The sequence below is a fragment of the Chiloscyllium plagiosum genome, chromosome 26, assembly GCF_004010195.1.
Source record: "Chiloscyllium plagiosum isolate BGI_BamShark_2017 chromosome 26, ASM401019v2, whole genome shotgun sequence".
NCBI lineage: Eukaryota > Metazoa > Chordata > Chondrichthyes > Orectolobiformes > Hemiscylliidae > Chiloscyllium > Chiloscyllium plagiosum.
In genome coordinates, this window is record NC_057735.1 from 42,847,522 (window position 1) to 42,864,397 (window position 16,876).

The 16,876-nt window shown below is 39.6% G+C and overlaps 1 protein-coding gene across 2 annotated transcripts in view; it reads right to left on the minus strand.

Moving 5' to 3' along the window:
- Positions 1 to 16,876, minus strand: part of trim33 (tripartite motif containing 33) — a 146,629-nt gene that overhangs the window by 91,686 nt on the left and 38,067 nt on the right. For both annotated transcript variants that reach the window (XM_043716996.1, XM_043716995.1), the window contains exon 2: positions 9,089 to 9,207. In XM_043716996.1, the coding sequence (XP_043572931.1) occupies positions 9,089 to 9,207 (119 nt within the window). The remainder of the gene's footprint in view (positions 1 to 9,088; positions 9,208 to 16,876) is intronic.

The window sequence follows — 16,876 nt, forward strand, 5'->3', positions numbered from 1 at the left end:
GGTTGTAATTCAAAAGGTTGCATTCTTCAAAATCTCAAGTTCTTCACCAATTCCTGTTAGTTCAGTTGGCTAAAAGGTTGGTTTGTGCTAGAGTGACTTCAACAGCATCGTTTAATTCCCATACTGGCGGAGTTAAAAATCACACAACATCAGGTTATAGTCCAACAGGTTTAATTGGAAGCACACTAGCTTTCGGAGCGACGCTACCACCTGATGAAGGAGTGTCGCTCCGAAAGCTACTATGCTTCCAATTAAACCTGTTGGACTATAACCTGGTGTTGTGTGATTTTTAACTTTGTATACCCCAGTCCAACACCGGCATCTCCAAATCATGACATACTGGCTGAAGTTACCAGTTTGGAAGAATGGAAATCTTCCCACTGAGCTTTTGAGTGGTACACACAAAATACTCCTGCAGTTCCTGCCTTCTCTAATTGTCACCTATCTACTGACCTGACCACTCAAGTTACGATCCTATTGGAAAGTCTGACCTGGGGAACTTGCATCCTCGCGGATTCCCCATAGTGATTATAGTTGGCTTTCAAATTCAGAAATCTTCAGCTTGAGCTGAAGCATTTGGAGATATCTGACACAGTTTCCTAAGACACACAACTCGCACCATGGGATGTAGGAATCCCAATTGCTAGGTTTCAGTTGCTATCCAAATCGGAAATAGCTTTAAACTCTGTTAGAATTCATTAGTACTTTATTTAAACAATGATTTTTAATTAATTCATCTAGACCTGGCCTTATAATACTTTAATCAATTCACAACTTTCTTAAGTCTCATCCAAATGACAGCCCTCCCACAAGATTCCGCTTGCACTCCTCCCTCTGCAATAAGAGGGAATAGTGAGGGGGTACGAAGTGCACTGAGAAAATAAGCCTTATCCCTGTGCCCCCTACAAATGTAAAATCACTAACAAAACATTTAAAAAATATTTGGACAGATACATGGATAGGAAAGGTTTACAGGGATATGGGCCAAACACAAGCAAATGTGACTATTCTAGGAAACTTTATTAGCATGAAATGGTTTCCAGTTTCATGAAACTCATGACTATTTATGTTGCGAAAATTGAAATCACATAGTTTAGTTACCCAATTACTACTCTCACACCTCTGAACTTTCTACATATTTGCTCTTCCATTTCTTGCTGATGCTTTGGGGGGCCATAATAAACTCCCAGTAATGTGACTGCCCTTTAGTATTCCTAAGTTCCAAGCACAAATCCTTGTTTGAAGACCCTTTCAAAATCTAATCTTTCCTTACTGCAGTAATTGTGCTATCCTCCACCCTTTATAAACCCTCTTCTCTCTCACCTGAAGATCCCCAGAATGGCGAGTTACCAGTCCTGCCATTCCCTCACCCAAGTTTCTCTGATGGAAACACCAAATTTCCACGTGTCAATCCACACCCTGAACTGGGTCTTAACTATTACACTCCTAGCATTAATACCATCTAGCCTTGCCTTATTCTCCTGACACCCAACGTAGCTGAACTCACTGACTTGCTTCGATTTCTGTAGCATGATGCATCTCCACATTTCATCAATATTGCCCCATCTCTGCCCTACCAGACTAGTTTAAACTCTCTCAAAAGCAGTAGCAAACCTACCTGCAAGGTTACTTCATTAAGGGAAGTAATTTTGAGAGGTGGATATGAACATCAGAACTGAAACCATACATGAAGCCAAGTGAGATTATTCTGAGAGGAATTTTTAAAAACTCAGTACCTTGAATAGTAAGAGCTCATGTTTGGGGTGAAAGATTACATCTACTAGACAGGCAGAAGGTAATCCTAATTAATGAACTAGTTTGGACAAGCTTATGCCAGTACAGGAAGACAACAGTTTTTCCAAAATCCGAAAAGTTCTGAAATCTGAAGGTTTTCTTGTGAAACATTTTTTCTCATTAACTGCTTGGCGTGCAAACAGTTAACCAAACTCCACACCCACGCAATGCGTGTCACTCAGATGCAACGTGTAGGGGTGTGGCCCAGCACTGGCAGGTCTCAATTCTGTTTCAGAGCCCATTTTACTCAATGTGTCTGCTGTTGGGTAACATTTTTAAAAATCTTTCCAAACTGTCACTTACTGTGACATTCGAAGAATCCTGAATTCCAAAAACCAGCTGGTCCCAAGCATCTCGGATAAAGCATTGTGCACCTGTACTAATAAAATGAACCAGTGTTGACCACCACAAACTTTTCTAATCCTTTCAAAATGGCAACTGATGCTAGTGAATTGAAGTAAGTGCACACTTATTACAGGATGAGTAGTGGGGAAGAGAAACCATTTTCTCTATTTATAGAGTCACAGGTGTACACAGCATGGAAACAGACCCTTCGGTCCAACCCGTCCATGCCAACCAGATATCCCAAACCAAATCTAGTCCCACCTGCCAGCACCCAGCCCAAATCCCTCCAAACCCTTCCTATTCATATAACCATCCAAATGCCTCTTAAATATTGCAATTGTACCAGCCTCCACCATATCCTCTGGCAGCTCATTCCATACACGCACCACCCTCTGCGTGAAAAAGTTGCCCCTTAGGTCTCTTTTATATCTTTCCCCTCTCACCCTAAACCCTATGCCCTCTAGTTCTGGACTCCCTGATTCCAGGGAAAAGACTTTGTCTATTTATCCTATACGTGCCCCTCAAAATTTTTGTAAACCTCTGTAAGATCACCTCTCAATCTTCAACGCTCCAGGGAAAACGGCCCCAGCCTGTTCAGCCTCTCCCTGTAGCTCAGATCCTCCAGCCCTGGCAACATCCTTGTAAAAAATTAAATATCAAAACTAGTACTCTACTATAGAAGAGGAAACTTTGGGAGTGACATCGGCTCTCTTCAACACTTTGACTTCTCAGTCCACCACTATAACAAGGAGACAAATCATGCTGACCATAATCCACTGGCCTTCAGTGAAGTTTAAAACATGGAGAAACTTTGCATAAGGAGCAGTTTGCTGTAGCCACGTAATGCAGATTATCACATTGTTAGAAAAGATAATATAACTGAATCTACATATTCCAACAGTGTATATTCTGGACAAAGTTAAGATTTAAGAAGTGTTAAGTTTGTATAAGGGATAAGGAAAAACGAATGGATGCAAGTCTTGTCTTTTTTTTTGGTTTGTACATCATTTCTTTAAAAAAAAAATACATTTTTGAAATGATATTTCATTTTTAAAATGCTGGATGTAAAGAATATGTATTTTCTTTTTTTTCTGCATTTCTAATTGTGGACAGAAATAGGGCGAGTACCTGATTTAAGAACAAGGATTACTACAACCTGACACTCATAATAAGCACTTTTTAATACCACTGACGGTTCAAACAGAAGGTGCCGACAAGCGACAATCAAGGGCATATACAGAGAGCAGTTCAAACAGTTTCGAGTGACTGATTAGTCTGTGAACTTACTGCCATAAAAGCGTTCTGCCTACCAACAGTTGAGAGACTCAATATTTGAGAGATTGATTCTCAAGCAGCTGAACATCTTTGGGCTGCAAAAATAGGGAAAAGCCTTCAGATTTTCAATAGCTCAGGATATACATCTCCAGCAAAACCCAATTTAAGTGTTAAAGATAACCAGTTTATCTTTCTTTCAGCTACTGCACTATAACTTTCAAATAATAAGTCAGATGTTTTGAGAGTGTGAGCCAGCCACGCTATGCCTCCTACAAACCACTGAAGCATCCAGAGAAGCAGCATTCTGATCAGCGTAAAAATCATCTCAGGATATTCAATGCACTATGACCACTGAACTGCTGTGTTCCCAGTTTTTCCTCTGTCCATGACACCCTTTTTTGTTCATGGCTGTGCACACATACATGCACACACATTTGGGGTGGGATGGGGTTAGTTTTTCGAGGAATTAATGTTTTAACTGGTAGAATTCTATGCCAACAGTTCATTGTTGTTTCCTTGCAGCTAGAGTCTATTCACATCTAATAAAAAGCCACTTTTTTTAAGTACCGAAACCCAGTCCATGCTTTGTCAACCTGGGTATAAATGACAGGTAAATTCAGAAGTCACATGATGCCAGGTTATAGTCCAACAGGTTCATTTGAAATCCCTAGCTTTCGGAGCACTGTCCCTTCATCAGGTGAATAGTATAAGTGAACAAATTTAAAAGGTTACGACTGAACCTGCTATTGTGGCTGCAAAGATGACAATGAGTCCCAAGGCAGCTACGCTTCTGCCTTTCAAGGCTACTAGATTTACTTGGATACTTACTATGTGATGATAGAAAAACGTTTCTTGGTGTGTCATTCTAATCTTGGTTTTGGAACTTCTAATTTAAAAGAGATTTCCAGTAAATAAATTTGTAAACCTTTCTGATGGGATTTAAGTACAATAATGCACTTGAACAAACTTGCCATTCTGGCAAAGATAGAACAGCTTTCTTGATGTACAGTTGAACTGTCAACATAGGCAAACAGTACTGACATATATAGTAGTCCCCCCCATACCCGCAGGGGATATGTTCCAAGACCTATTGTGGAAGCCTGAAACTGCGGATACGAGCAAACCCATTCATTTAAAAAGGAAAACTTAGCTTCTCAGCAATTCCCGGTCGCTGGTTCTGGAATGTTCCCTGTAATGTGTTTTGGCCATGGTAAACCGCAGGTAACTGAAATTGCAGAAAATGATTCCACAGATACAGCGGTCGCCCTGTACAAATAAAAACAAACTGCTAGAAAACTCAGCCAGTCTGGCAGTACCTTTGAAGAGAAAGCAGAGTTAACATTTCAGGTAAAGGGTCACTGGGCCTGAATCGTTAACTCTACTTCCTCTCCACAGCTGCTAACAGATCGGCTGAGTTTTTCTAGCAATGTGTTTTTGTTTGGTTTTCAGCATCTGCTGTTCTTTGTTCAGTGTTAACATACAGCTTGGTATTTTAAGAAAAACAAGAAAAGTTCATGTTAACTTATGGATATAATCCACAATGCTCCTAGAAGCAATCAGCAGTTAACTGGAGAACATGCTTCATAACCGTACTGTCCCAGGTAAGGAATCTGATTTTTTTTCATCTCCTCGAGGTGAGGAAGGTTTGCATAGATAAACAAAGTGACCAAGGAAAGCATGATTTTAGCACCAGGCTTCCATTGGGACAGAAGCTAATGTTAGATGACGAAAGCTTTGTAAGGAAGGTGATGATGGCACTGAGCCTTTTGATCCAGAGAGGAATTGATGAGAAGGCCACTGATACGTGTGTCCCTCTTTCTTTCTTTTTGAAACATACACTAATGCTGAAATCCTCAACGGTATGCTGCAAGAAATGGCAGGAGTACAGCAATGACATGTTCAGAGATCATCAGATATTCATACATTGCAGTCAGACTATACACATGCATGCAGTTCTTGTTATCACATTGTAGGAAGAATTTGATTGAACTATAGAGTGTGCAAAGGGAATTTACAGAATGCTGCCTGGGCTGCAGAGTCTGAACTATGAGGAAAGATCAAATTGGCTGGGGGTGCTTTCCTCAGAGCAGGTTGGGAGGATAGTTGATAGAGATGTAAAAGATTGAGCATACTGTGAATAAGAAGGCAATTGTTCCATTAGTATAAAGATCAATAACCAGGGGACATACATTTAAGGTAAGAGGTAGATGGTTAAGAGGAGAGTGTTCAGGAGAAATAATTTCAGATTCCATCTGAGCGAAAACAACTGCTCAACCAAAAACTCACGTAACATGCAATCTGTACATAGATATTCACTTATGTTGCCAGAGAATCCAGGCTCTTGAGTCGACACATGTACTTGAGCTCAGTGTGACCAGATCTTTGTTGATTGGCATGGGTACAATTGATCAAATGGCATGCTCCTGTAGTGTGAACATGGACGTACAATGACAGCTCTCCAAACTTCAGCTTCATTATGCGATACAGAACTCTGTAGTCCTCTTTCTTTTCACATTAGCTTTTGTGATGAATCAGTGAACCAAACATATCTAGTCTTAGTCTTGCACAATTTATCAAAGTGAGGTAGAAATGAAAGTTCTCACGCAGTTTTAAGATGTATGAATGAAGCTGTGCACCTCAACAGCTGTGTCTGCCACTAATGATGCTACTGGAAATATCTCAAATGAACGTCCTGCCACCAATGTGTGGCAAAGGCCAAGATTTGACTTGAATCTTGTCTCTTATTTCAAGAGGGTTGGAATATAAAAGCAGAGATGTACTACTAAGACTTTATAAAGCTCTGGTTAGGCCCCATTTGGAGTACTGTGTCCAGTTTTGGTCCCCACACCTCAGGAAGGACATACTGGCACTGGAACGTGTCCAGCGGATGATCCCTGGAATGACAGGTCTAACATATGAGGAACGGCTGAGGATACTGGGATTGTATTCGTTGGAGTTTAGAAGATTAAGGGGAGACTTAATAGAGATGTACAAAATAATACATGGCTTGGAAAAGGTGGATGCTAGGAAATTGTTTCAGTTAGACGAGGAGATTAGGACCCGTGGACACAGCCTTAGAATTAGAGGGGGTCATTTCAGAACAGAAATGCGGTGAGATTTCTTCAGCCAGAGAGTGGTGGGCCTGTGTAATTCATTGCCACGGAGTGCAGTGGCAGCCGGGACGCTAAATGTCTTCAAGGCTGAGATTGATAGATTCTTGTTGTCTAGAGGAATTAAGGGCTACGGGGGGAACGCTGGTAAGTGGAGCTGAAATGCGCATCAGCCATGATTGAATGGCGGAGTGGACTCGATGGGCCGAATGGCCTTACTTCCACTCCTATGTCTTATGGTCTTATGGTCTTATGAATCCTTGAAGTTTATCTTTGATGGCCAAGATTGGTTCTTTCTTCCCCTGCACTTTAGATATAGTTCATTCACATGACTGAAAATGTCTGGCAAGATATGCCAGCTAACCAACAAATAGTTAGACTATAAAAGAAAGTCCATGCATTATTGAAAACCATGTCAGTTCTCACGGACCACATGAACATAGGAGATTACCTCATCCTGCATAACTAATCACGCCTCGGTGTGCAACAGTAAACTTTGATGCATGGCCCCCTTCTCCGCACACAAAATTAGTCAACAATTGGGATTTCAATGGCTGAGAGTTTATGTAATTCATGACTTTTGGGGCTTGCTCCAACATTGCAGCTATCTGTAGTGGCATTTCTTTGGCAACAAGAGGTTCACAGTGGAAGATGCAATGGTTGATGTAAATATCAGGATTTTGCTCTTTTGCCTTACTGAGAAATTCTTTGAATTTCCCACATTATGGAGGCAGTGCAAATGATCCAACACATGATCCAGGTAAGACTTTTTTCCTCAACTAGGTATCTGGAACCCAAAAGTATTTCTTCACCAGTGACATGACTCAGTACTACTTACAAAAACAAATTCCCCTGTATGGAGTTCTCAGCAACATATTTAACGCAAGCCAGAAACTAAGTGTTCACTTAAATCAGTGGATTCATCAATCTGCAAAGCAAACTTCCCACTAGTAGCTAACTTATGTTGCAGCATCTCCTTGATATCAGCGGACGTATCTTCCATTCGCTATTCAACTGTATTATTGAAGAGTGAGATTTTATCTCTTTTGCACTATCAGCTTCTAACAGTACAACTTCTTTCACATGTTGGTATGATTAAAGTTTGCCAATAGAATGAGATTTTTGGTTTTGTTACATGCTCAGCCACCAGTTAACTGGCGTCTTGATCTTTATCTGACATCCTGGCTCATGCCGTTAAACTTTAGGTCTGCTTCATGTTTTGTGGTCGTTTCACGTATTTGGTCAATAGATGGATATTTTTGACGGCAAATGACCTTTTAACTTACTTGATACCATCACAGTGTTTGCCAACTTCTCTGTGGATGACATCTAGTAAACAGGCAAATGGCATCTCTATTAAATCCAAAGACCACACAGTCCTTAGCATACTGTCCTTGAACAGTTTGTTCTTTCTTTTCTTTGGGTACAGATGCTTCACTGAATTAATGGAGAAATCATCTTTTTGACAACAAACTTATCAGAACAGATTTCGCAGAGAAATGTGGACACAGACAATTTTGCTACATATGCTAATGTTAGCTCATGTCACTTTGACAAGAAATCATGTAAATGCTGTTGCTTGGTCACTAGTTTAAACCATCACAAGTTGCCATTTTTTGCCCTTTGGTACTCAACAGTTAAAATGTTTGCTCATTTTAGAATCAAAAGACTGACACCTTGTGTTTTATTTGAAAATTAATTTTCACATGTTTTAGTTTAATTTTGATTCATGTTGGTTAAGATGAAACAATGATTTTTCTTACCTTTGTACAACATTTTACAGCACACTCACAGCATGCCAGCAAGTTGCAACACCCCATTTGAAAACCACTACTTTACCATTTCCAGTTGTCTGAGCCCATGGCATCTACCATGTGTTTCTTTTATCCAATCCCATGCATATCTCAATATTAAGGTTTGTTTGGAACTTTTGGTCTCACTGTTCATCTTTAAAGGAACATATTAGCTTTACATTTTCACCAATTCCTTTTGAATGGCTCCCAGTAGTCTAACCATAGATTTTTCTACAAGACCCAAGTGCACCTTGGACAGATCTTGTCTTATATAATAACCAGCTTCACTCCAATTTGTACACCTATCAAAGGCTGAATGAGAATTTTGGGACAGCCATCTGCCTCCTATTTTCTAAGTTTATGAATAGAGTATTACCAACTGAGCCACAGATTCCATATTTTCTGTGACAAACAGAAAAACAAAAACAACAAGTTAATTCTACAGGGTATGGTCACATCAGTCAAGATCATCAGCAATTGCTTGGAATAAGGTTCTGGTCACTTTGACTGTTCTGTCTTCAAGAAACAAGAGTAGCAACTTTGCAATGCGCTGTATTCACAACTATAAATCTTTTACACATCCATAACGTAACCCAACAAGCTTCTTGTCCTCCTTTTAAAAATCAACTACAGGTGAACCTTTCTTTATAAAAAGAAATATATTTTTGATTTGACAGATGAACAGAAAATGCATAGATTCAGTCATTATTAACACTATTTGGTGTTGTATTTGTTATTTCAACTTCATCTGAAAAGAAAAATCAACCCTACCTGACATGACTTCTCGTCAGAGTTGTTTGTTCCTTCTGATGAATCCTTCACAAAGTAGTTATCGACCAAGTCTATCTGTCTGCATTCCTGGCGACACACCGGGCACCGAATCACACCAACTGGGGCAGAGGCAAAATAAAAAAAAGTTTAATCTCAAGAAACATCATTCTTCACAGATGCATTAAATTATAAACAAAGACAATAGATTTCACTGGAGCAAAAATGGCAGCCTTAAAATAGTTTATTGATACATTGGTTTTCCATTTGCAATTTTGGAGTTTTTAATTAAACTTTTCAAGGTTGAAGTATTTATGAAGGTGGATAAAGTCAACAGAACATTAAAAAAAACTCGCAGGAACTGCCCTGTCAGATCATCACAATGCTCCAATAAGCCACAATTCCTCCCCACCCCTTAGGTCTCAGCAGTTGACATGAGGTGATTCAAGAACATTAAAGTCAGCACTAGTCAAACTTTGATGGTAAAACATCTTAAATGACTAACAAAGTACTGATCAACTTCCCCACATTGACAATGGATCCAGTCCAGCAAGATATACAATTAGGCAAAAGTCTGCGCAGCCATGGCCTTTAATCTTGCAAACAAGTGGTACCCAAATACATAACTCAGTAGATTTCCACATGATTTCAATCTTTCAAAAAAATGCATTTGCAAATATAGCTGAGTGCAAGAGGTCCTTTGAGGATTTCTTCTGCAGATCATGAATCAATGGCAGAAAAAAGTCTGTTTCAGCAGTGACAGCTGTTTCAGGCTACTATTTGGGCTTACTGATGCGGGAAAATGATTTGAAGGTATCTCAACTTCTAATTGCATTCAGCATACCAGACTTTATAAATTTGTCCTCTTTAAATGCACACCCTTACTTTGACATTTAATTCAAGGGCTGGGAAGAAAACATCAAACACATCCTTGTTACTACATAGCAACTTGCTTCTTGCAATTTCCCTGACACTAAATATTGCAGCTAAGACTAGTAGAACCAAGCTCTGACTGGAAACAAAAAACAGGTGCAAAATATACAGAAAGCTAGTTTATCTTCTTTTAAAGGATCTTTAATGCTATCACTGCATGATTAATTGTAAATGCATGTATTGTTTTGTATACCTGTATTAACTATATTCTTGAAAAGGTTTATTTAAAACAATGTTAAATTTTAACTTCTTCATACAGCATGTTCCACTCATTAGTCAAAGTATTTCAAAATTGAAAATTAGCAACTGCATTAGAAATATCTTTTTTCTATATTGTTCCACTCTGAGCTACCTCAATACAATTTTAATATTCTTGATCTTAACAATGTAAATTCTACCCAAGACACAACCCAAGCAATCTAATGTCTTTGAAGATGACCTTTCCCCATTGCACTTCAGCACCTGGACTTTGGAATGAGCCAACATGCAACACTTGGTCAAGGTTAATTGTTTGCAGTGAAATAACAGCAAGTTTTGTGCAGACCAAAAGCATCTTTCAACAAAATAATGGTTCCCTAGATACAGTTAATGTTTGTAGGGTTCTGTCCATTTGGGAACAGCCAGGAGAGCAGAGCGCTGCTTGGGATAAAATACAAAACAGAATCACTGCATCTCTCTTCAACCCTCTTTGCAAAGGTAGTGGTGAATAGTGGGAAATGTGTAGAGTAAGACAGTGTGTAGGAAGGATTTGATTGAAACTACTTATCGCAATCAAGTTATGTCTTGGTGTTCATTTGCAAATTCTGGTAATGAAGCATTCTGCCAAACGTCTGAAATAGCCTGATCAAGGAATCACCCGACAGGATCTACCATCACCTTTGTCTGCAAGGTCTCAAAGATAATATATGTGGGACTACTTGCTAACTGACAAGTAGAAGGTCTCTTTTCTGCATAAAACTCTTCATGAGGGACAGGTGGTCCAATCTTTGGAGTGCTCCATGTCAATGTAGTTAGACCATCTTTCACAACACTGGGGGACAGGCAGAACTGCAGCATGTAATGACAGCCGAGTTCTAATTCTCCAACAAATGAAAAGATGAGAAATTATGAGTTCTGGCACAAAAATAACCAGCCAATCTATTGTATAGTACAACTGGCCAAGTTTATTTGATTATTAGATCTTCACTTTATGCCTGATAAGCTTAAAATTTCTTCAATACATATCTTACGCTGCCATACTCATGGGCAGCCCCATTCAGAACCAATTTAGATAACGGTTTCATGGGTATTCTTTTTTGCTCCAATTTTCCATCTTTTATTAAACTCATTCCTAAACTCAACAGTATTTTGCAGAGTTTTGAATGGGCACAGAATAGAAAGTTTCTATAAGGACTTAAAGTATACTCCATTCCTTGACCATAATTGCAATAATGCTTCTTCAAAACCTTTGCAAGATACCATCATAAGTTTTTTTAAGGAGAATCATTCCAACTACTTCATAATCGACTGAATTGGCATCCATGCACCATACTCCCAGATTATCCAATTATGTCAAATGCAAAACTCCCTGAAGAAACAATAACATTGAATTTTTCAAGTGCAGACAAACAGAGCAAACGCCTCACATGACAGAAGTTGAGGTTTTTTTTTGTGAATGTGTCAATAACAAAATCACAGTTATCCTCAACAAGAAAAAGTAGAAAGTGACACAGGAAGAGTGAAATTATATGACAGAATACTGCAACAGACAGTTATCACCAGCTTATTTAGCATATTAGCACCATTGTGTTGCAAGTAAAAAATGTCACATTCAATACTGTTAGCAATAAGCTTTTTGGTTAGTCATACTTCCTCACCTCAAATTGCTCTCACCACAATTAGACGCAGTACTTGATCATGACATTACACAGCACAAATAAGGTTAGAAGGACTAAATTGCAAATGCAGTGCTTAGCATTGTCTTATCTCGATTTGTTAAAGTGCCACACACAAACAGTTCTTGTCATTCAAGATGAAGAGGGAGCACAGAAACAAGTGCTCTTGGGTAGTCAAGAAATGTTGAATGGCTTTTTTTAGACTTAGTATATATAGCAGTATTGCTTAGCAGCAGCACAAAGATCTTACATATAACCTAAACTTGGATAACAGGATTCAAATTTTTAAAGTATACAAATGACAAAAGATGGAAACAAATACGAAGTTGAGACTACTTAAGGAGGTCGAATGTGCAAAGAGAAATGTTCGATGAAATTTAGCAGAGGTAAGCATGCAGTACTGTTACGACACAAGTAAACCCCCTGTTTAAACTAAACCAGCAACACAAGATTTATCCTACGCAGTAATCTGTGAAAATTCGAGGGGCTAAGAATTATTTAAAGTAAAAATTAACAACTTTATTTCTTAAAGTACGAGAACAATTAACAACTGTTTATAACTCCTTACTCTAACCGATCTTTTACTTTCCCTTCTATAATTATAGTAAGATTTACCAAAAATTCAAATTTCAAAACCAGGCAGCTGTCGAATCTTCTCTTGGTATCTTCCTCCGTAGAAATCCTGAAGAAGAAAATCTATTTCACAGGGCATTGACAAATAAGGCCCCTTTAAGAGAGCTGTGTTTCAGGCAGTCTGTACATACCGGTGGCTTGGTAGTTCTCCCCTAACTGTTTGGTCTTATACCCCCAAAGCATCGGATTGTGTTACTGGCTTTTAATATTGTCAATATACTAAATTCAAACTTGATTGGAGCCGACTATTTTTCGGGTATAATTTAAACTGATTGGCCCAATTCGAATTTTTTTTTTAAAATGTCTCCAGGCAACCAGCTACACTAGCTGCTGGACCAAGAGATTACATTGTATCTTGTTCAGAACAATTGGTGCTGTAAGGTAGTTCTGCGAGCTTTTAATTTTCTTAAAGGTAGAGTACACCCACATCTTCATAATACATTTTGGGAGAATAACCAGGAAAGCAACATTTAAAATACATGGAGACAACAGACAAATCAAACCCTGAAAGTCTCCAAATTGCCTTAGACAATTGAATTGAGGGATAAATGGGAGCAAAGTCAACTCTTTAAACAGAATGGAAAAAAAGTTGGAAAATCTACTCCCCTTGGCACGAACTAATCATAGGTATAACAGTGTGCCCACCAGCAACAAACACTGGAGAGAAACCAACTGTGATTGCAAGAACAGTAAGCAGCTAGTTAAGTCAGTCTCAGCAGTGGAAGTGTCACTAGGGCAAGCGGGAGCAGGGAAAGCCAAAGTCCAGGGTGAGATCCAGGAGCGCAAGGGACAATTTAGAGGGGAAGCAAAGAGATAAACACGCTGGGTAGAAGAGGGAACTGATAAGAACACAGGGGGATTATAATTGTACTAGGAGATGGGCCAGGAGACAGGAAGGTAACAAGGGGGTGCGGAGGACAGAATGGAGATTGCAAGGTAGGAGGAAATGGGACGATATCAGGGAGAGAGGCAGGTTGCAAGTACAAAAGAAGCTGCTATGGTAGAGAACGGTTTCAAACCAGTCAAAAGGAGCTCTCAGCTAATGTAGAGTTAGGAAAACTTGAAATCACTGATGTAATGGAGGGTGTGCAAATTATGTGATATTTCTCACTACAGGCTGCAGATACATGAGGACCAAATATCTGGGAAAAAACATGGTAGTTAGTGGGTTTTATAACAAACATTATGTCAACAATTAATTTTAAATTCAGATTGAGATATTAAATACAGTAAGAAGGGATTGTAACAGCTTGATTATAGTATTCCAGCTTTGTGAACACGAGTTGTGTCCTCACTAGTCTTCATAAGGTACATTTAATGCTCTTACTTTGTGTATACAGCTGGGAAATTAATGATTTCCTTGTTGGGTTAAATTGAATGCTGCTGAGATTTAGAGGATATTGATGAACTCTAATTCTACTCTGGCACAAATTCAAACCTTTACTGATGTTTAGGATCTATTACTTAGCAGATGGAATATAATGTGGGGAAGTGAGAGGTTATGCACTTTGGCAAGTATAGAGGAGCTGAATATATTAGAATGGAGAAAAACAGCAGAAAGCTACAGAACACAAGGACCTAGGAGTACACGTCCATGAATCATAAAAATCTAGCAGCCAAATTGTGTGTAATAAGTAAGGCAAATGGGATGTTGATCTTCACTTCAAAGGGAGCATAAAAGGAGGTGGTTTTTCTAAAACATCACAAGAAACTAATGAGACCACAGTTGGAATAAGGTGAACAGGTTATGGGCCCCTTATCTTGGGAAAGATAAAGTGGCATTGGCAGCAGTTCAGAGAAGGTTTGCTTTGCTAATATCAGGTCTGGAAGGACTGGCTTGAGAGATCGAGTCTGAACTTATCAAAATATAGAAGAATGGGAGGTGATCTTATTGAAATTATAAGATTCTTAGGGGGACTTGACAGGGTCGATGTAGAAAGGTTGTTCCCCCTTATGGAGGAGACTGGGATCAGAGGGCATAATCTCAGAATAAGGGATCATACATTTAAGGCAGATGAGGAGGAATTTCTCTGAGGGCTGTGACGCTTAACTAATTTACTGGAATTCTTTGAGGACACTATGAGCATGGTGGACAACAGGCAACCAATGGATGGGACTTATCTGGATTTACAGAGAGTGTTCGACAAAGTACCGCACAAAAGGCTACTGCATAAGATTACTCATAATGCAATGCACCTTCAATTTATTAGCATGGACAGAATATTAGTTAACTAACAGAAATCAAAGAGTGGGGATAAATGGGTGTTTTTCTGGTTGGGGTTCAGGGGCTACTGGTTTGCCTCGGGACCGCAACTGTTTACAATTTACAAAGATAATTTAGAGTTAGGGACCAAGTGTAGGGTGTCAAAGTTCGTAGTTGACACGAAGATCAGTGGTAGAGCAAAGTGTGCAGAGGACACAGTCTGCAGAGGGACAGCGATAGGTTGAGTGAGCGAGCAAGGGTCTGGCACATCAAGTACAAGTGCACAATCCTTTATCAGAAATGCTCGGGACCAGCTGGTTTTCGGAATTCAGAATTTTTCTAATTTCAGAATAGGTGACAGTTTGATGGTGAAATTCTTTTAAAATCTTACCTAACAGCAGACTCACTGAGTAAAATGGGTCCTGAAACAGAATTGAGACCTGCCAGAGCTGGGCCACACACCCCCCCAAGTTGCATCTGAGTGACATGCATCAAGTGGGTGGGGAGTTAGGTTAACTGTTTGCATGCCAAACAAACTTGTTAATGAGAAAAAAACTTTACAAAGAAACCTTGGGATTTCAGAGCTTTTCGGATTTCAGATAAAGAGCTGATATCTGTACAGTGTTGGTAAACATGAGGTCATCCATCTTGGAAGAAATAACAGCAAAGTGGACTATTATTTAAATTGTGAAAAATTACAGCATGCTTCAGTGCAGAGGGACCTGGATATCCTTGTGCATGAATCACAAAACTTTTGTTTGTGGGTGCAGCAGACAAATGAGTGCTGTCCTTTGTTGCTACAGATGGAGATTAAAAATAGCAGTATATTGGGTGCTGGTGAGGCCACACTTGGAATACTGTGTACAATTTTGGTTTCCCTACTTGAGAAAGGATGCATTGGCACTGGAGGGGGTGCAGAAGAGGTTGACTAGGAAGAACTAAGATATTTGCCAGAAGTGTTTTGTTCCTCTCAAAGTGAATCTCTGGAGATTTTTTTTCTCCTCCCTTTGCTTGATGCATGCAGATGTTTATATTTTAGAATCATCTGGTGAGGTGTTTATACTTTTGTATTTAAAACAGTTCTGCATCATTATTAAATGCTTTGTTTTATAATAAAGCAAACCAATATCACTTTGCTTATTAAAGATGTGTGCCTTTCCATTGTCGTCCTAATATAGAGAATGCATACAATTGGACATGTTGGGTACCGAATAAAACAATTAATGTTGTCACCTGTGGAGTAATCAGTCTAAAGACAAACAATAACTCCTCCACAGTCTTAGTCATAGCACAAAACTGGGAGCTGAATGGATATTGACAATGAAAACATTTAAGTGGAAGCGGGATATCATCAACTGGAGAAGGTCAAAAGACATCAGACAGAATCAGATGTACAGCATGGAAACAGACCCTTTGGTTCTACTCGTCCAGGCTGACCAGATATCCCAACCCAATCTAGTCCCATTTGCTAGCACTTGACACATATCCCTCCAAACCCTTCCTATTCATATACACATCCAGATGCCTTTTAAATGCTGCAATTGTATCAGCCTCCACCAATTCCTCCAGCAGCTCATTCCATGCACAGACCACCCTCTGTGTAGAAAAGGTTGCCCCTTCGATCCTTTTTATATCTTTCCCCTCTCACCCGAAACCGTTGGCCTCAAGTTCTGGACACTCCCCACCCCAGGGAAAAGACTTTGTCTATTTATCCTATTCATGCCCCTTATGATTTTATAAACCTCTATGAGGTAACCCCTCAGCCCAAATGCTCCAGGGAAAACAGCAACAGTCTACTCAGCCTCTCCTGATAGCTCAAATCTTCCAACCCTGGCAACATCCTTGTAAATCTGTAAACTAAGGGAATACTTCACCAAGCATGTCAGCTGGGCCTGCAGGGGCTGACCTGACCTCCCAGTTACTAGGCAAAAATATGAGGACTGTAGATGCTCGAAATCAGAGTCTAGATGATAGTGGTGCTGGAAAAGCACAGCAGGTCAGGCAGCATCCAAGGAGCAGGAAAATTGACGTTTCGGGCAAGAGCTCTTCATCAGGAATGAAGGCAGGGAGCCTCTGGGATGGAGAGTTAAATGGGAGGGGGGGTGGGGCTGGGGAGAAGGTAGGCAAGAGTAAAAGAGATGGAGGTGG